General features: G+C 49.8%; 2 protein-coding genes across 2 annotated transcripts in view; both read right to left on the bottom strand.

Moving 5' to 3' along the window:
- The window catches only part of LOC136054532 (zinc finger protein 22-like), a 198112-nt gene that overhangs the window by 38135 nt on the left and 139607 nt on the right, over positions 1 to 20370 (bottom strand). The window lies entirely within an intron of this gene.
- On the bottom strand, positions 13503 to 19536 carry LOC136054530 (PHD finger protein 7-like). The gene is given in 9 exon segments (XM_065745821.1): positions 13503 to 13660; positions 16541 to 16744; positions 17609 to 17752; positions 17884 to 18002; positions 18154 to 18267; positions 18488 to 18664; positions 18666 to 18848; positions 19039 to 19163; positions 19420 to 19536. Coding segments are annotated over 9 exon segments (1341 nt in total).

Genomic DNA, 20370 nt, shown 5'->3' with positions numbered 1-20370 from the left:
TCACCAGGGGTTTGGGGGCTGGAAGTGGAGCTGCAATTATAGAAATTGGAGAAATGAGAGCTTTTCCATTATCCTGTCACAGCTCCATGTCCAGCATATCGCACAATCTCCCTCCCTACAGTGAAAACACAATTGTGGCCTGAATGACACAGGGCCAAAACACAACATTCTTTGGAGCTAAGAATGCTTTTACGTCTCTGAAAATACACAGGGATATTTGTTTTTAAGTTGTCTTTAGAACCATTTGTTTATTTCTTTACAATACATCATTGCCCAAAGTATGAAAATGTTTATGGCAATTGAGCAGAAAATCCTAACCTTTCAAGGAATACCCAGGGAGTCGCCTGTTTGCTGCAGCTGTTGGCACAGTGCAGAAGAGGAGCACAAGAGCTGATTGCAGGGACATGGTCCTCCCCTCCTGAATGACGCCTGCTGGCCAGCACTGACTCCATGACTTTTATCAGTGTGCTGAGCACGCTGAGCCCTTCTGAATCTCACACTTCTGAGTGTTTGTTGGTTTTGTTGCAGCTACCATGTAGTTAGTCAAGAAGGAACTTCATGGCGATTATTCAGGGCCCTGCTTGCAGAGAAACATTCTGCACAGCAAAGGTGCCCAAAAGTGAGGCCACGCACTTGTACATCTCCAGCATCACGTCCCGGTAGAGTGCTCGCTGTGCAGGGTCCAGCAGTGCCCACTCCTCCCTGCTGAAATACACGGCCACCTCCTCAAAACTCACGGGCTCCTGCAAGCAAAGAGCTCCTTGCTGTGAATAGACAAGGCCCAGGGAAGCAGCACATAGAGGAGATTAAGTCCAGACCCAGCCACTTCTCTATTCCCAGCACACACATGCTGGCTGAGGGCACCTCCCTCTCCCCCTGCATCCACATTCCTCACCCCTATGCCTCTCCTGCCTGCTTTTCCCGGCCCCTACCCGAGATGGATGTGCTGGAGCCAGTGCTGCTCTCCTGCAGGTTGGGATGGTCATGGCTGGAAGGCAGAAGTTGAACTGGAGCTTGTAAAATAGAAATGTTAGTAGAGCTGTGAGGGAGCACAGCTGTAAATGAAAAAACAAAAGCGCGATAGCAGGGCCTTTATTGAGATACAGGCACAGTACATCATGATACCAAAGAAAGGGGAATTAACTCCTTCCTCTCAGCAATGGTTTGCATTCAGGAATGCAGCAAACTCTGGTGCCCTGGAAGGAATAGGGCAAAAGTTGGAGGGGCCCAACCCACACTGGCTCAGATGATATATGCGCTCAGAGATGAACATTTGGAAGCACCACCGAGAGGAAAAGAGAGAGAGAGGATGGGTGGATCTGGGTTCGTCCACTCTGGTCACTCAGGTGCTCATTCACTGGTTCAGGTTGTGACCAGGCAATCCTGTTGCTCTCCAGTCCTTCACAACATGAACCAACAAGTGAGCACATAGGGCATAATCTCCTGCTGTTTCACTGCCTCAGAATACAAAGCGCATTGGGTCATGCCTGCAATACCCGCCACAGTGCATATTGTGAAGGCACTGGTGGCCATTATTTGCAGTCTTTTTTTCTGATGCTGTTGGGCCAGAATGTGAAGTTCCTTCAGGAGGCATATCTTCTTCTCTTCTTCTTAGACTTTAGACATGCCATTCCTTGTACATAAAACCTTGACCAAGTCTGGGCACAGGAGTGGATCCAGGTGCATGAAGTCTCCTTACCTCTGTGGTTTGAGGAGCTGAGACAGAAATGGGCACCACTCTGATCCTTGTGACTCAATGGGAGGGATTCCTATAGGTATGTGTGCAACACGACCCATTCTGCAGTAAATAACCAAGTGTATCCAGACATCTCCAATCAAATTGAATAGCTGTTAAATCACTACAGGATATTTGTTTTATATCAGTGAGCATAGTCCTGCTTCTCTGTTGCTTCATATGGCATATTGTATTTTGGACCCATCTGTGAGAAAATGGTAAAGTCATGAGGGGCCAAACAAGAATGAAAGGAGAGAGGTGTTACTGCAAAATGCCAGGTTTGGAAGCTGCATATGAAAGAAAGGAGAACAGAAATAGATGGGAACAGGGAACAGAAGCTAAAGCAGAGGAGAATAAAACTAAAGAATTGCATACAAATGTCAGCAGCATGCCCCGAGCAGGCTGCCAGTCCTTCAGCACTTTCACAGCTCATTCTCATCTGATATCTGCTGAGAGGAGTTAAAGGACAAAAAACAAATGTCCCCAGCAAAGGAAGCAAAGAGACACTACAGAAAGCGATGCTTCATTAGCGTAACAAAACACAGCCCCCCTCTCTCCTCTCCTCCTGTCCCCCAGGAGCTGATGTGAGCTGAGAATGAGCTGTCGAAACTGCCCGAGGCCTGGCAGCCGGCTCGGGGCGTGCTCGCTGTGGCACCTGAGCCTGTGCTGAAGCAGCGAGAGCCTGGCTGGAAGCCATCCAGGCAGCACCGCGGTGGCAGGAGGTGCACCAAGGCCGTCCTGCGGCCAGCTCCGGGCTGAGGGCACTCGGCATCCTGTGCTCTGCGTGACTCAAAGGAGCCCGGTTGCCTGCAACAGAGCTGGGAGCAGCCTGCTGTGCACTCAAGGTAGGTGACCTTAGAGGATCGTGCAGAGGAGCACACGCTGCCAGCAGCACCGGGTGGGACCCCGGTCCCGGCTCCATGTGCTGCACAGCATGGCAGCTTTGCTGGGCCAGGTGTGCTGCAAGGACAGTAGGAACGCTTTGCAGGCGTGTTGCAGCCCGGGTTGGGCAGAGAGGGGCACAGGAAGGGCTCGGAGCTGGGACAGGGAGGAAGTGAGCACAGGAGGTCAGCGTGCTCTGCTGCCCGGTTGCATCTCTGTGATACAGCGCAGCTGGGACTGCATTTCTCCTTCTGGACCGCACGAGAGGACCTTGCTGCGCAGCTCTGCACGCGTGGATTCCCGTAAGCTTTAAAATCCCCGGTGCCTTCTTTTGTGGGACCGAATGGAAAGCCTCTAATAAGCGGGGAATTGCCACTGTGTCAGCCCCTGAAGTACGGGACTGGGCGGTCCCTGCTGTGCGTAAGTGTCCCAAGGGTTTTGTTCCGGCTGTCCCGGCAACTGCTTCATTGGGTGCCAGGCTCCTGGTGTCTGCCAGTACCCTGGTCCTACAGGTGTGGGTGAGAGGATCAGATTGCATCCCACTATCACAGTGGAACAAGTCTGAGCCAATCTCTGACCATCTTCTCCTCACCCTACATCAATCCCATACATGAATAGCTTTCTCAAGTCAGGACAGAAAACCCCACTTCTCTTTCATCTTCCAACATACTCCTATCAAAGTAGACACAGGAAATTCTTCCTCGAGAAGCTGCTGTCCCATGACATCTGGAGTTCAAGAGACATTTGAAAAATGCCCTTTAACATTTGGATAATGCCCTTTAACATAATGTCCTTTAACATTTGGTTAGCTCTGAACTAGTCAGGAAGTTGGTCTAGATGATCTCTGAAACTCGCTTCCAACTGTACTATATATATATATGATATATTATATATATAATATATAAATATATATAGCAATAATATAATATATAATATATTATTATTATATTCTTATTATTTATATTTTTATATATATATATAAAAATCCCCATCCTTGGAGACACTCAAGTTCAGGCTAGATGGTCTGCTGAGCACCTGGTAGATCTATGGGTGTCTCTGTTCACTGCAGGGGAACTGGACCTTCAATGGTCCCTTCCAACTGAAAAGATTCTACGATTCTATGAATGAAGAACCCATCACAGCCTTTGCCAATCTAACTGTAGCCATGTAAGTATTGTGCCGCTAAGTCTGAGCGAGGCATTCAGGTTAGGAAAAAAAATCATTAAAGCAAGACATTACCCCCTGTATTCCACGTCAGTACATCATGCTTAATATAGAAAGAGGAACAATGATTAACATCCATTAAATACACACACACATACTAAATATATACATCTATAGACATCGAATTACTACTGCAAGACCGCAACATCAAATTCCCTTGTGGCACACAGTAAACATCCCTGTTCTGCATCACCCGCCAAGTGGACCCAGGTCCCTGAGCAAAAACAGTTCCCCGGAGAGGTTTGCCCTCTCCAGAAGCTGGAATGACCCAAACTGCTTTTCCCAACGTGATCTTTACATGTACTACAAGGACATTATCTCCCTCTACAGTAGGTAGAGATCTGGATTGGGCAGGACCATCGCGATTGATGGATCCTCTGGTGTTGACCAACCAGGTGGCTTCTGACAAATGCTTCTCCCAGTGTTTAAATATTCCCGCCACTCATTGCTTTCAACATCGTTTTTAACAACCCATTGTTCCTTTCAATTTTACCAGAAGCTGGTGCATGATAGGGGATATGATAAATCCACTCGATGCCATGATCTTTGGCCCAAGTATTTACAAAAGAATTTTTGAAATCAGTCCCATTGTCTGACTCAATTCTCTCTGGAGTGCCATGTCACCACAGGACTTGTTTCTTGAGACCTAAGATGGTGTTTTGGGTGGTAGCATGGGGTACTGCATATGTTTCAAGCCTCCCAGTAGTTGCTTCCAACATGGTAAGCACATAATGCTTGCCATTGCGAGATCTGAGGCCAGTTGGACAGCCTTTACCTCTGCAAATTGGCTTGATTTTCCTTTTCCTTCAGTGGCTTCTGTAACTCATTGTGCTGGGGCTCCACACAACAGATTTCCATCTGCAGTGCTTACCCACAATGTGACACAATCCATCTGTGAACAGGGCATATGTGTTTTCATCTTCTGTTAGTTCATTATATGGTGGGGCCTCTTTAGCACGTGATCCTTCCTCTGATGTTCCAAATTTCTTACCTTCAGTCTAGTCCATGATCACCTCTAGGATTCCTGGAAGGCTGAGGTTTCCCATCCATGCTCCTTGTGTCATCAATGCAATCAACTTACTCCAGATGGCATCGGTAGCATGTTGCGTGGAGGGAACCTTTTTTGCACATCCAGTTCAACACTGGCAATCCAGGAGCCAGGAAAAGCTGTGCTGATTACTTCAGAGGCAGCACAAACACCCTCGTATGCTGCCAAGATCTCCTTCTCAGTTGGAGTGTAGCACTCCTCTGACCCCCTGTACACCCAACATAAAATCCAAGGGGTCAGCCTCGGGTCTCACCCGAGGCTCTTTGCCACAGACAAACAGTACCTGTTGCTCCTCCATTTGTAGCAACCCCACAACAGACGGATCTTCTCATAGGCCAGGCACAGCAGACAGCTGTTTAATGTTATCTGCGTCCACAGCAGCTATTCAAAAAGCCCATCGATACCCCTTGGGATCCTTAAAACATCCCCTTTTCAGGTAATCAATACCAAGTATACATGGAACCCCTGGGCCAGTCACTATAGGATGTTTTTGCCCGTCTTTACCAGTGATGCTTATTTCAGCCTCCAACATAAGCAATTCTTGAAAGCCTTCAGTCACTCCAGAGATATAGATCTGTTCTGTCCCTTTATAACTCGAAGGCATTAGAGTGCACTGTGCACCAGTGTCCATCAATGCCTTATATTTTTGTGGTTCTGATGTGCCAGGCCATCGAATCCACACAGTCCAATACACTCTATTATCCCTTTCCCTCACCTGGCTGGGGGGCAGGGGCTATTGTGGCTGGTAGGGACCTCACTCAGTTCTGTAGGAGTACCGTTCAGACAGGAGGATATCTCATTCAGACTGGAGGGTGTGTCATTCAGGTTGGAGGATGTCTTGCTCAGATTGGAGGGCATCTTTCTCTAATGGACAAGCGACTTGCTTGGTCTGGAGGGTGTCTCAATCAGACTGGAGGCAGTCTAAATTGGACTGGAGAGTCTGATTGTCAGCTAAAAGACTCTCTTTCTGGATCTGGACACTATCACTTTCGGCTCGGAGACTCTCTCGCTCTATTTCAGAAACTCTATGCCTCTCTGGGATAGTATTGAATAAGGTCCGATTGGCATAAGCCAGACCCCAAATAATTTGGGCCTCCTCAGATCTGTCTGAGCCACAACATCCCTGTCTCAAATATCTGCTTGAGTTCTCAGTCATATAATAATATAACAAAAAACACAAAACAATGGCAGTCAACAGCTGAAGGTTCCCAGCCACCTCAGCCAACGACCTTTAACTTGAACACTAACAACAAATGTAAGGATGGGGTCTTTCCCTTAATAGCAGTGAATGCTTTCTGAAGCTTTTAACATTCGACAAACCTTCACAAGATGGAAGATGCATTGAACAAAAAGAAGTGAACAGGTATGCAAACAGCCAAAGAAATCACTTCAATTTCAGTGAAGAACCAGAAGGGGATGAGAAATATGGATACAGCTTCACAAATTTGGGATCTATTTCCAGAATTTTTTGTTTATTGCCTGCTCTAATATTTTGCAAATCATTTACTTTTCCCCCCTACCTACTTTCTTTTCCATTTTCTATGCCAGTAACTTTGTTTTACATCTGACCACATGCTTCAGAATGGGAAGATTAGTCCAGAACAGCTAAAAGGATAAAATTTCACTTCTTCACTAAATTTAGTTCTTAAATACCCATATATCTGATTCCTTATTTCTTTGTTTAAGATGGGATAATGGGAGAGGTTGTGCGGGCAATTTGTTGTTAATCGTATTCTCAACTCTGCTGTACAAAATCATATGTAGCAGTCTGTTTATCAGCTAATCCACTTGAAATGATAAGCATTGTTTGATGGTTGTTGGTATATTTGACAATGAGAAGTGGTCTGACAATAAGCAATGCGATTCTTGCTAAATGGATCCAAGGGTATGGAAAGTGGGACGAGCAGATCAAACTCAAACCGTACTTGCAAAAACAGAAAGGGGGAGGAGCTGACATCATCCCACTGATGGTGAAACATATTCAGGATATGATCGGGGATTTACTGATGTTCTCTGTCACAGGGACACAAGGAAACAAGAAGGGAGAGAGGGAGGGAAAGGAAACTGCACCGTCAGTGGCCACACGGCCACCTGAGTCTTGAGTAGTGGGGGGCTGGGGAGGAGGGGGGGGTTGAGGGGGAAGAGCACGCAGATAACAGATGGGTCTGGGGAAAAAAATAAAAGAAAGCAAACACCAATGGCAACAATTTGAAGAGGAATGATAATTTTACGAAATCTAACAAAATTGAAATTGCTGTTCAATGTTTTGAAGTGTAAGAATCAGTTCAAAAACTGGGGGTCTTCTGTGTGCTCCTCATATCTATGGCACGTTGTTCCTGGTGTACTGATGGACCTCTCTGGTGCTGTTCTTGAGAGCTTTCAACATATACCGGGTGAACTCCTCGCTCTCTCAGGATCACGGTCGTGCTTTGGATCATTAGGAAGGGATGGAGGATCATACAGCATTTCCACCATGGCTATGTCTCTGTCACGGTGTTGTCCGTGACAGTGACCCAAGGGAAACCGAGAAGGGAGAGGGGAGAGAAAAAGAAACTGCGTCAGTGGCCGCGCGGCCGCCCGAGCAGAGCCGCGCTCCGGGAGGGGGAGGGGGAAACGGCGGGAAGAGATGGGTCTACAAGAAAACAACGGCACGATCTGAGAAGGAACGGTAACTTTACTAAATCTAATAAAATTGAACAATTGAAAGAGAGAGAACAATTTCCAAACCAAAAGCTGTGAGCTTACGTTAAGGAGGACCTGCAGGCGAAGCACACGTGCTGAACCTCCACGGCAGCCCAGAGCAACGCGCCCAGGCAGAGCGCCGCCTGCAACCGGTGCGGAGCTCCGCCCCTCCCCTCTGCTGCTCCCCCAGCATTAACTCCTTAACTGCTGCATGATGCTCTGATGTGGAATACCGGCATCAAAACCACAAAACCACAACATTCCACCCCTTATTCCACATCATCACATCATGCTTAACACACATCTATACATAACCAAACAGTAATAACATGAGTTACATAGAAATATATATATATATATACATACATACACACGTAATTACAGACTGCATTCCCCCAGCATCAAATTCCCTTGTGGGACACACTGGACGTCCCCATTTTTATCCATTACCCACCAGGTGCACCCAGGTCCCTGCGCAAAAACGGTTCCACGGAGGGGTTTGCCCTTTCCAGAGGCTGGAAGGACCCACACCGCTTTTCCCAACATGCTCCTCACATGTACCACAGGGACCTTATCTCCCTCTATGGTCTGTAGGGAGCTGGACTGTGTAGGACCCTCTCGGTTGACTGATCCCCTAGTGTTGACCAGCCAGGTGGCTTCTGCCAGATGCTTCTCCCAGTGCTTGAATGTCCCACCACCCATTGCTCTCAACGTGGTTTTTAACAACCCGTTGTAGCGCTCGATCTTACCAGCAGCTGGTGCATGGTAGGGGATATGGTAGATCCATTCAATGCCGTGTTCTTTGGCCCAGATATCCACAAGAGAATTTTTGAAATGAGTCCCATTATCGGACTCAATTCTCTCTGGAGTGCCATGTCGCCATAGGACTTGTCTCTCGAGCCCTAAGATGGTGTTTCGGGCGGTAGCATGGGGTACTGCGTATGTCTCAAGCCACCCAGTGGTCGCCTCCACCATGGTGAGCACGTAACGCTTACCATCGCGAGTTCGTGGCAAGGTGATATAATCAACCTGCCACGCCTCCCCATATTTATACTTTTCCCATCGCCCTTCCTGCCAGAGGGGTTTCATCCTCTTGGCCTGTTTAATTATGGCACATGTGTCACAGTCATGGATAACCTGTGCAACGGCATCCATAGTTAAGTCCACCCCTCGGTCTCTAGCCCACTTATAGGTCGCATCCCTTCCTTGATGGCCAGAGGTCTCATGGGCCCACCGAGCTAAAAACAGCTCTCCTTTGTTCTGCCAGTCCAAATCGATCTGAGACACCTCAATTCTGGCAGCTCGATCTACCTGATGGTTATTTCTCTGCTCTTCAGTAGCTCGATTCTTGGGCACATGAGCATCTACATGGCGCACCTTTACACCCAACCTTTTTGTTCGGGCAGCAATGTCTTTCCACAGTTCAGCAGCCCAAATAGGTTTACCCTTCCGTTGCCAGTTGTCCTGTTCCCACTGCTGCAACCACCCCCATAAAGCATTTGCCACCATCCAAGAGTCAGTATAAAGATATAGCATGGGCCACCTCTCCCGTTCAGCCACATCTAAGGCCAGCTGGACGGCCTTTACCTCCGCAAATTGGCTTGACTCTCCTTCTCCTTCGGTGGCCTCTGCAACTCGTCGTGTGGGGCTCCACACAGCAGCCTTCCATCTGCGATGCTTCCCAACAATACGACACGATCCATCAGTGAAGAGGGCATACGTCTTTTCATTCTCTAGTAGTTCGTTATATGGTGGGGCCTCTTTAGCACGTGGTATCTCCTCTGATGGGGATGTTCCAAATTTCTTGCCTTCAGGCCAGTCCATGATCACCTCCAGGATTCCTGGACGGTTGAGGTTCCCCATCCGAGCTCGCTGTGTAATCAGTGCAATCCACTTACTCCAGGTGGCATCGGTAGCATGATGGGTGGGGGGAACCTTTCCTTTGAACATCCAATTCAGCACTGGCAGTCGAGGTGCCAGGAGGAGCTGTGTCTCAGTACCAATTACTTCAGAGGCAGCCCGAACCCCCTCGTATGCGGCCAAAATCTCCTTCTCAGTTGGAGTGTAGCACTCCTCTGAACCCCTGTACGCTCTGCTCCAAAATCCAAGGGGTCGGCCTCGGGTCTCCCCAGAGGCTCTTTGCCACAGACTCCAAGTGGGACCTTTCTCTCCAGCAGCAGTGTAGAGGATGTTTTTCACTTCCTGTCCCAACCGAACTGGCCCCAGGGCCACAGCACGGGCTATCTCCTGCTTGATTTGCTCAAAGGCCTGCTGCTGTTCAGGACCCCATGCAAAATTATTCTTTTTCCGAGTCACTTGATAGAGGGGGCTTACTATGAGGCTGTAGTTTGGGATGTGCATCCTCCAAAAACCTACTACACCCAGAAAAGACTGTGTCTCTTTCTTGCTAGTGGGTGGTGACATACTGGTGATTTTGTCAATCACATCTCCTGGAATGTGACGACGTCCATCTTGCCATTTTACTCCTAGGAATTGAATTTCTTGGGCAGGTCCCTTCACTTTGTTCCGTTTAATAGCAAAACCAGCGCCCAGAAGAATTTGGATTATTTGCTCTCCTTTTTTAAAAACTTCCTCTGCTGTATCACCCCACACAACAATGTCATCAATATACTGGAGGTGCTCAGGTGCCCCACCCTGTTCCAGTGTGGTTTGAATCAGCCCATGGCAGATGGTTGGGCTATGTTTCCACCCCTGGGGCAAACGGTTCCAGGTGTACTGAACGCCCCTCCAGGTGAAAGCAAACTGTGGTCTGCACTCTGTGGCCAAAGGAATAGAAAAGAATGCATTGGCAATGTCTATAGTGGCATACCACTTGGCTGCTTTTGACTCCAGTTCATACTGCAGCTCCAACATATCTGGCACAGCAGCACTCAGTGGGGGTGTGACTTCATTCAGGCCACGGTAATCTACCGTCAGCCTCCATTCTCCACTGGCTTTACGCACCGGCCATATGGGGCTGTTAAAAGGTGAGTGAGTCTTGCTGATCACTCCCTGGCTCTCTAGCTGACGGATCAGTTTATGAATGGGGAGCAAGGAATCCCTGTTGGTGCGGTACTGCCGTCTGTGCACTGTTTTTGTAGCGATAGGTACCTGCTGCTCTTTCACTTTCAGTACCCCCACAACAGACGGATCTTCTGACAGGCCAGATAAAACAGACAGCTGCTGAATGTTGTCTGCATCTACAGCAGCTATTCCAAAAGCCCATCGGTACCCCTTGGGATCCTTGAAATGTCCCCTTCTGAGATAGTCAATACCGAGTATGCATGGAGCCCCCTGTCCAGTCACTATGGGATGCTTCTGCCAGGTTTTACCGGTGAGGCTTATTTCTGCCTCCAACACAGACAGTTCCTGAGAACCCCCAGTCACTCCAGAAATATGAATCAATTCTGTCCCTTTATAACTCGAGGGCATCAGAGTGCACTGTGCACCAGTGTCCACCAGTGCCTTATATCTTTGTGGCTCTAATGTGCCAGGCCATCTAATCCACACAGTCCAATACACTCTGTTATCCCTTTCCCTCCCCTGGCTGAGGGCAGGGCCCCTCTATTGGTTACCTGCAGTGACGGGAGCAATTTCATTGGTGGCTGATCTCTGCTGTAGTTCTCTCACCCGTGCTCGCAGTACAGGAGTGGGTTTTTTATGCCACTTCCTCATGTCCTCTCCGTTTTCTCGTAAGAAGCTCCACATGGCCACACGTGACATGATGTTACTGCCGTCATTTGCTCGTGCAGAGAGGCGGTTGCCTTTGGTGGCCGAGACTTTCAACAGTTTGATAAATTGCTTCATCAGATTCTTTGCGTCATGCTCGTCTTCATCAGGTGTTTCCAATACTGACACAGGTTCATCCCTATTCATCAGTAATGACAGTTCCTCCAGTATAGTTTTCTGTGTCTCCTTAATCTCACCTACTTCTTCTGCTACTATAGCTGCAATGGAAGCACGTGATGGTGGAAACTGTTGTTCAAAGTTTTGGAGTGTAATAGTCAATTCATAAACTGGGAGTCTTCTGTCTTGACCCTCGAATCTATGGAACATTGCTACCAGTGTACTTGCGTACCTCTCTGGTGCTGTTTTTGAGAGCTTGCGATATACATCAGGTGTGCACCTTACTCTATCAGGATCACGGTCCTGGTGTGGATTGTTAGGGACGAAATTGGGATCATACAGCATCTCTACTACGGCTGTTTCTCTCAAAAATTGGATGCCTTTCTCCACGGTGTTCCATCTTTCCACCTTAGGCTCCAGATCATCTTTGTAAGGGTATCTATCCTTTACAGCCACTAGTACTCGTTCCCAGAGGGTAGCGACTCCATTCAGACATCTGCCAATTCCTCTGTCGATAGCTGGGTCTCGGGCAATGCTTGCCAGTTGGCGGGCTTCGCTGCCATCTAGGGACACGCTGCTGGCACCACTGTCCCAACACCGCAGCAACCAGGTGACAATAGATTCACCTGAGCGCCGTACAAACTCCTTTCTTGAACCTTGTATTTCAGTCATCTTTAGGGGCCGACGAGTAGTGGTAACAGTGACTCCATCATCATCGCTGTCTTCTCCATGTCTCTCACTTTTCTTAGTGGCCTTTTTAGGTGGTGGTGGTGGTGGTGGTGGTGGTGCTGAGGAGGGCCCCTCGCCTGGATCTTCCTTTTCTTTCTCTGCTTCTTCTTCTTTCCGTTCTAGGCGCGAAGATGGCCGTGTCCATTTCTGGCCTTCCACAGGGGCAACCGACACTGATACCGGTGCTTCCTGTGATTGGTCAGGTCTTACTTCGAGGTTTTCATTTTTGCTTTGGACCTTGGTTTGGAAACCATTTCTCTCAAGAACATCAATTATGGCTCGATAAGCACAAGCCAGACCCCAAACAATACATTCCTTCTCAGATCGTCCTGAGTCCCATGACTCCTTACCTAAACACTCACTGAATTTCTCAGGGTCCCACAGGTGCTCAAGATCAAAATTGCATAACACCGGGGGTCCCCACGCTTCTAATTTCTTTCCTAATTTTTTCCACCTTCCCTGCCATTCAACACTCTCTGGTTTTGAGGAAAGCTTCCTCCACATGATGTAAATTACTATTGCCAAGAGTGCATTCAGAAAAACAGATAACACAGTTGCCGGGCTGACATCTTGAATATAGGTAAAGACCTGAAAAGAGTAATTGGAAACTGTTCCAAATGCCGCATAATCTGTCACGTTAGCCAGGGTGTTTAGGTAGGAGGCATGTAACCCCCTCAGCACACTAAAGTAGCTGTATATCCACATTACTCCGGTGCTGAACGCGAGGAGCTTAAAAAGACACCAGCATGCTATGAGGTACATGAAAAACCTTAGTCCACTCTGCACCAGATTTACAATGGAGTGCCAATACTGCACTGCCCGCATTCTCCACCAATAATTGTCACGGTGTTGTCCGTGACAGTGACCCAAGGGAAACCGAGAAGGGAGAGGGGAGAGAAAAAGAAACTGCGTCAGTGGCCGCGCGGCCGCCCGAGCAGAGCCGCGCTCCGGGAGGGGGAGGGGGAAACGGCGGGAAGAGATGGGTCTACAAGAAAACAACGGCACGATCTGAGAAGGAACGGTAACTTTACTAAATCTAATAAAATTGAACAATTGAAAGAGAGAGAACAATTTCCAAACCAAAAGCTGTGAGCTTACGTTAAGGAGGACCTGCAGGCGAAGCACACGTGCTGAACCTCCACGGCAGCCCAGAGCAACGCGCCCAGGCAGAGCGCCGCCTGCATCCGGTGCGGAGCTCCGCCCCTCCCCTCTGCTGCTCCCCCAGCATTAACTCCTTAACTGCTGCATGATGCTCTGATGTGGAATACTGGCATCAAAACCACAAAACCACAACAGTCTCTCAAATATGAGATGCCTTTCTCAACAGTATTCCATTTTCTCGTCTAAAGCTCCAGATCAATGTGGGTCAATGGGGTCAATGGGATCAATGGGGTCAGTGGGGTCAATGGGGTCAATGGAGACATCAGTGGGGTCAATGGGGTCAATGGGATCTATGGGGTCAGTGGGGCCAATGGGGCTAATGGGGTCATTGGAGTCAATAAGGTCAATGGGATCTATGGGGTAAATGGAGTCAGTGGGGTCAGTGGGGTCAATGGGGTCAGTGGGTCAATGGGGTTAATGGGATCTATGGGGCTAATGGGGTCAATGGGGTCAGTGGGGTCAATGGGGTCAATGGGGTCTATGGGGTCAGTGGGGTCCATGGGGTCAATGGGGACATCAATGGGGTCATTGGGGTCAATGGGGTCAATGGGTTCACTGGGGTCTCTGTAGGGCCGTCCTTCCTTCACAGCTAGTACCATTCAGCACTGCAGCAACCAGGTGACAATAGTTCATCTGAGTGCCGTATGAACTCCTTCCTCGAGCCTTGGATTTCAGTCATCTTCAGGGGTCGGTCAATAGTGGTACCAGTGACTTCATCCTCACTCATCATCCTCCCTCTCCTCTCCATGTCTCTCACTTTTCTTAGTAGCCTTTCTTGGTGGTAGTGGTTTAGAGGAGGGCTCCTCGCCTGGATCTTCCCCTTCTTCCTCTGCTTCTTCTTTCTGTTCTAGATGCAAGGACACCCGTTTCCATTTCTGGCCTTCCACAGGGGCAGCTGACATTGATACTGGTGCTTCCTCTGATGGCTCAGCTTTGACTTGGAGGTTTCCCTTTTTGGTTTGGACCTCAGTTTGGAAACTGTCTCTCTCCAGAACAGTATTATATAGAGCTTGGGAAGCATAACCCAAGCCCCAAATAAACCGCTTCACTTCACTTCAGATCTTTCTGAGCCACACCATGACTCACCCAAATTCTTGCTTAGTTTCACAGAATCCCAAAGGGGTTCAAGAGTAAAATCCCATGACATCAGGGTTTCCCACGCTTCTAATCTCTTTCCTGAATCTATCCACGTTCTCTGCCATTCAGCACTCTCTGGTTTTGAGAAAGGCTTCCTCCACATGATGTAAATTACCACTGCAGAGAGTATATGCAGGGAAACTGATAATACAGTCCCTAGGCTGGCATCCCAAACATACGTAAGGAACTGGAAAGAGATCCTGGAAAGCAGTCCAAACATTGCATCATCTGTTCCATCAGCTGGAGTGCACGAGGCACGAGGCAGGTATGTCTAACAGTGCCCTTAAGGGGTTATGCACTGATACAACTCCAATAAAGAACTTAAAAACAAGCCAACGTGCTCTAAGGTACATAATGACCCTTAGTCCTCTAGGGAATAGTTTTACAATGGAGTAGAGATTCTTGAGTGCCTGCATCCTCCACCGATAATGGTCACGATGTTATCCATGACAGGAACACAAGAAAACAAGGTGGGAGTGAGGGAGGAAATAAAACTGCACCATTTGTGGCCACGAAGCTGCTGAGCAGAGCCGTGTGCTCTGGGGAGGTGAGGGGGGGCAGATGGGGGGAAGGGTGTAACAGATGGGTCTAGGGGAAAAAAAAAACAACAAAAAAAACAGTGGCAACAATTTGAAGAGGAATGGTGAATTTTATTAAATCTTACAAAATTGAACAATTGAACAAAGTATCCAAAATCTGAGGATCTTACATAGTAAAACCGCAGGGGAAGCACATCTACGGCAGGTCAAAAGTTTGGAAAAGTTTGGAAAACACACCAGACAAAGAGAGGCTGCGGTCTGATCTGGAGCTCCAGCCCTCTGCTGCTCCCCTTCAGAGCATGAACTCTTTAACTCCCAGCATGACGTTCTGATGTGGAATACCAGTATCAAAATTATATATTAATATATATATTAATACCAGTATCAAAACCACAACAGCTGAGAAGACAAATGGAGGTCAAAGTAAAGGTTTGAAACGTTCAAACAGGAAGATGGGAAGGTCCATTCAGATTGATAACACGGGAGCGAGGATGCGCTTGTGTCATTACAGATCCAGGAATGAAATGGATCCCTGCAAAGTGGGGGGATCCCACAGCTGTGGCTCCAGGACGCCATATCAGACCCTTGTCATAGGATTCCTGATTGTGTCCATCACAGCAGGCCCATGGACAATCAAACCGCGTCAAAACCTTGGGGTAACATTTGCTAACATGAGGGATTCCTTCTGCCTCTCTATGGCTATGCCTGGAGACCCATTTCAAACCTGCCTAGTGGGTATACAATATGTAATTTTGGGATGTTAGAAGGTTACATACATAATAATACTGTTTTGACACTGAACGATACCGAGATAATTCGAGCACGTAATAGCACAGGACAGATGACAATAACATTAGCTATCGTGGATACAAGGTTAGATAGCTGTTTAGATAGTACGCTATCATGGGATGGTCAAAGGATTGGATTGTTCATGGCTTACTGATGTTCTTATTATTGTTATCCTCAGGATTATTCCTTTTGTTGTTCTTAAATAATAAGATCACAAAAGCTTTCAATGGAACAACATTAGTGCAAAAACAAAGGGGAATTGAGGATTAGAATAGGACTATATATAGGACTATAATATGATTAGGACTATGGATTAGAATAGGACTATATATAATAGATTAGAATAAGACTATATATAGGACTATAATAGAAGATGTGACAGTTGGGGTCAGATGAAGGCCAGGAGACATTCATCGATACAGCAGATGGGACCACAGAGTCTGGAAAGGTGAAAAGGAGTAGGACGAATGAGAAGGAACAAGGAAGAGCAAAGCAATGAATCAGAAGTAGCCACTTGGCTGACGTGGCCCAATCCAAAGTTGGTTGTGCCGGGAACTGACTCTATATCCAGTGGTTGTTCAGAGTAAAGGATCTTCTCAATACGATTCTCGTGGAGTTGTCATGGAATCCATTGATTTCCACATGCAGACGTGGAGGGGAAGGGGCACTGCAGGCCCAGCGGTACCAGCCAGCAGCCACAGCCCAACCGTGACCCCACTTGGCCAAGGAGCAGAGAGGCCCTGCCCACAGCAGCAAGGGAGCCCTTACCTTCCCCTTCCTCCTCTCTCCAGCGCAGGCAGACCCCCAGAAGCCCTCTGCCCGGCAGCAGGTACTGCATGTAGGGATACGTTGCTCTCAGCCCGCTCCCTCCAGCTGGTGGCCTCCTGCATCCCTGCGGACACGGTGCACGTTGACGGCAAGTACTCTCAGAGTCCTTGTTCCAGCAGTATTGGACTTTATACTCCACACAATCTTAAGGGACAAATGGGACAAGGGTGACCTTACAGCTCAGGTCCCCGTATGTTGGGAACCCCTCCTTCCTGGGCAGCCTCAGGCAGCCCCTTCCTCCTGCCCTCCGCTCACTTCACCGGCTCACAGTGAGCTTGGTCTGAGCCCCACAGCCTTTTTATCTGCTCCTCAGACATCCTCTAAAGTACATTTAGATTTGCTGAGTCATTAAGGTTAGAAAAAACTAGAAAGGTCGTCAGGTTCAATGGTCCAACCAGGTCCTGGCCCATATGCTACTGGAAGCACCCCGAAGATGTCATCAACTGCTGCTTATGTGGCGTCGGGACCGGCTGTTGCTGTTCCGGGCCCGACGTGGTACCCGGGAGCGGCTTCGCTCCTGGGCTGGCTCTGTCCTCCTGGACCAACTCCCATGGCATAAACAAGGCTGGCTCTGGGACTCTGCATCACGACGACGTCGGAGAGCGGAGCAGCTCCGAGTCTGGGCCCTCCCTGTCTGCGCACACTGGGCTCCATCAGCCACTGTGGAACCCCTCGAGGGCCCCGGTGCTTCCCGTTGGCTGTTGCTGTGAGTGCAGCTCTCTGCACTTGGAGTTGGTGTTTGCCTGCTCCCACGGTGTGTTCGGGGCCAGCTTGGGGTATCTGGGACCTGGCACTGCAGCGGACAGCGGCTTCGTGTCCGGGCCCGCCCTCCCCGTCTGGGTCGGAGGTTGTAGCCATGTGCCGGGGAGGGCCTCGTGGCCTCTGACACCTCCCAGCTGTCCAAGTCCGGGGCAGAGTTATGGCAGCTCCCACGTTGTCCTCGGAGCTCATTAAAGCTATTCTCATTCTGAGGTAAACGTGGGGAGATTCTCCCATGGTCTGTCCCACGCTGTCTGGACAGGCCGCTGCTCTCAGGCACACGAGAACCATCTGGCCTCGATGTTTCCTGGCTGGAGGTGCTGGAAGTACTACTCTCCAGTGCTGGGGAGCCTTGGGATGGCCCCAGTCCCCGTTGGCTGGTAGTGCTGGAGTCTGTAAAGGAGGCAGGAAGGTGAGCAGGATTGAACCCTGCCTGGGGGTGGGATTGGCTCCAAGGTCTCCAGGGTAAAGGGACGTGAGCAAGACCGCCCTGAGCATGCAGCACATGGTTCTTTGCCTCTTACCGGTGCCCTCTCCAGCACAGACATTGCACTCCCAGGTGGAGGCACTCTCACTCAAGTCGGAGCAGTGCCGATGGGTGCCCTGTGCAGCACAGGAGCTGCAGAGCAGCAGCTCCCAGGGCCTGGGGAAACAAACGGCTTGTGGACATGAGGACTAAGTCACCTTAGCCAGTGAGAGCCCAGCACACCTCTGCTGCTCAGTCTGTGCTCCCCAACCCCACGCTGAGGCTGCGATCCCACGCAGAGCCCTAGAGGGCTGCTGAGGTAACTCACCCCGCTCTCTCTGCCTGCTCCCTGCCTTGTGGGTAACAGCACTCGCTGGCATCGCAGCACCTGTGCCTCTCTTGAAGTGATACATATGCATCATTCTCCTCCCACGTTGGTATCCTGTCAGAGAAAGGAGGGAACGTCATGAGCACTACTGCACCAGGACGAAAACTAATCCATGGCACCCCTCTTCCTCCACCCAATCCCCAGTTCCAGCTTCCAATGATGCTGAGGCCTGGTTTAATGTCAGCAAAGGGCCAGGCCTGCAGGGGCTGTCAGAACCTGGGCAAGCACAGCTCTTGTGTCCTCACATCTTGGGAAATGGCTGAAAGACACCAACCTGACTGGTACGCGTATTCCCAGGATGATCATGAGTAGGCAAAAGATGCCCCTGTCTCCACAAATGGGACACCGGAAGCACAAAATCCCAGCACACAGGGCCTGTTCCTGCAGCAGAAACACAAGAAGCATGAGCATGAGCAGGATCTGGTGCTGCTAAGCTCCTGCCGTGCCCAACAGGCAAGGGGAGGCCTCCTACCTGGATGCAGGCCCGGTGGAACCAGGCACTTTGGCAGCATGGGCACACCATGGTGCTGTAGGAGATGCTGTCCCCCACGGGGTCCATGCACATGATGCACCTGGTGTCCTGCGGTGGCATTGCCTCCACTGGCTGCTGTGGGCAGTGCTCCCAGCAGAAAGACCTGCGGGAAGGTGAGAGGGATGGGCAAGGTGAGAAGTGCTGAAGGGAGGGCAGAGGAACACCAAGGAGCCCCAGGCTCTGGCTCTGGCTGTGTCAGGCTGCTGGGAGGTGTCATGGTGCCTTCCTCGCTTCTTTGGCTGGTGCTGACAGCAGGGGTTGGAGGCTCACAGGTGAGGCGTGGCAGCCCTTACCAGTATTGGTGAATGTACTGAGTGACACATTCACCCTGCAAGGCACAGGGGAGATGGAAGCTGCGGTCGCATCCTGTTTCTGCGCATGTGATGGAGGCCCCCAGTTTGCCACAGACAATGCAGTGCTGGAAAGAATAGAGCAGGTCCCATAAGCAACAAGCTCAGGGCCTGTGCATCTGACCCCCCACAACTGGGCAGAGCCCAGACTGCAGGCATGGCTGGGTCACGCTCTGCAGAGCTGCCCAGTGAACAGTCATCATCTGCAAGGAGGGGACTTTGTCCTGGAGCTTGTTGGAAATGCTGGGATTGCTTTCTTAGGAGCAGGTTAAGATCACCAGTCCTCTCCAGCCACAAATCTGCCTGTTCCACTCAGGTCCTCACCGTCTGCTCTGCCTGCTCAACTGTGCGTATGATGTCTTCTTGGGAAAACATGAAAGTCCTCTCATCTCGTTGTTGACAGAGGCCACTGGCAAATATCTGCACAAAGGGTAATAACATGATGTTGTAAGAGCAGGAAGAATGGAACCATTGGTTGGAGGAAGATGGTAGGAGCTGCAAGGGAACTCACCGCACAATAAGTGTGGAAGTAGCACCCATTTATCTCGTATTTTTGCCCAAGGATGTCTGAGTTCTCATCCACCTGGCCACACAGCTTGCATGCTGGAGGGAGAGAGCAACAGCAGTGAGTGAGTGCCTTGCCCCTCGGGCCATCTGCCTCTGAGGGCTGTTCGAGGGGCTGTTGTGTGCCGGCCATGTGAAGGGCAGGGCCCGAGGCTGTGGAGATGAAGGGACACTGCAGGCCCAACAGGGTCGGCAAGCAGCCATAGCCCAACCGCAGCCCCTCTGGCCAAGGAGCCCTTGCCGGCCCCTTCCTCCCCTCTCCACTGCAGGCAGACCCCCAGCAGCAATCTGCCCAATGATGGGAAGATGCATGTAGGGATACATTTCTCTGACCCTGCTCCCTCGAGCCGGCGGCTTCCTGTGACCCCTTGGACATGGTGTATGTCAACGGTGAGTACTTGCAGAGTTCCCTGTCCCAGCAGTGCTGGGCTTTCTCCTCTGCACACTCCTGTGCCAAGCCTACAGGAGAAGTGGTACAAGGTTGAGATTACAGCTCAGTCCTCAGAGCAATGGAATCCCCTCCTCCCTGGGCAGCCTCAGGCAGCCCTTTCCTCCTGTCATCAGTGCACCTCCTCAGCTCACACTGAGCTTGGCCTGAGCCCGCAGCCTTTTATCTGCTCCCAACCCTGCCTGTCACAATGGCCACTCCCTGCCACCATTTGTGACATCATCACCCCTCACAGGGGGTGAGGCACCCAAGCAGGAGGGCGG

The sequence above is a fragment of the Cyrtonyx montezumae genome, unplaced genomic scaffold, assembly GCF_038088225.1.
Source record: "Cyrtonyx montezumae isolate F1298 unplaced genomic scaffold, pur_monq_1.0 scaffold_38, whole genome shotgun sequence".
NCBI classification, from domain to species: domain Eukaryota; kingdom Metazoa; phylum Chordata; class Aves; order Galliformes; family Odontophoridae; genus Cyrtonyx; species Cyrtonyx montezumae.
Note: the sequence above shows the minus strand (reverse complement) of the source record. Positions and strands in the feature narration are given on the sequence as shown.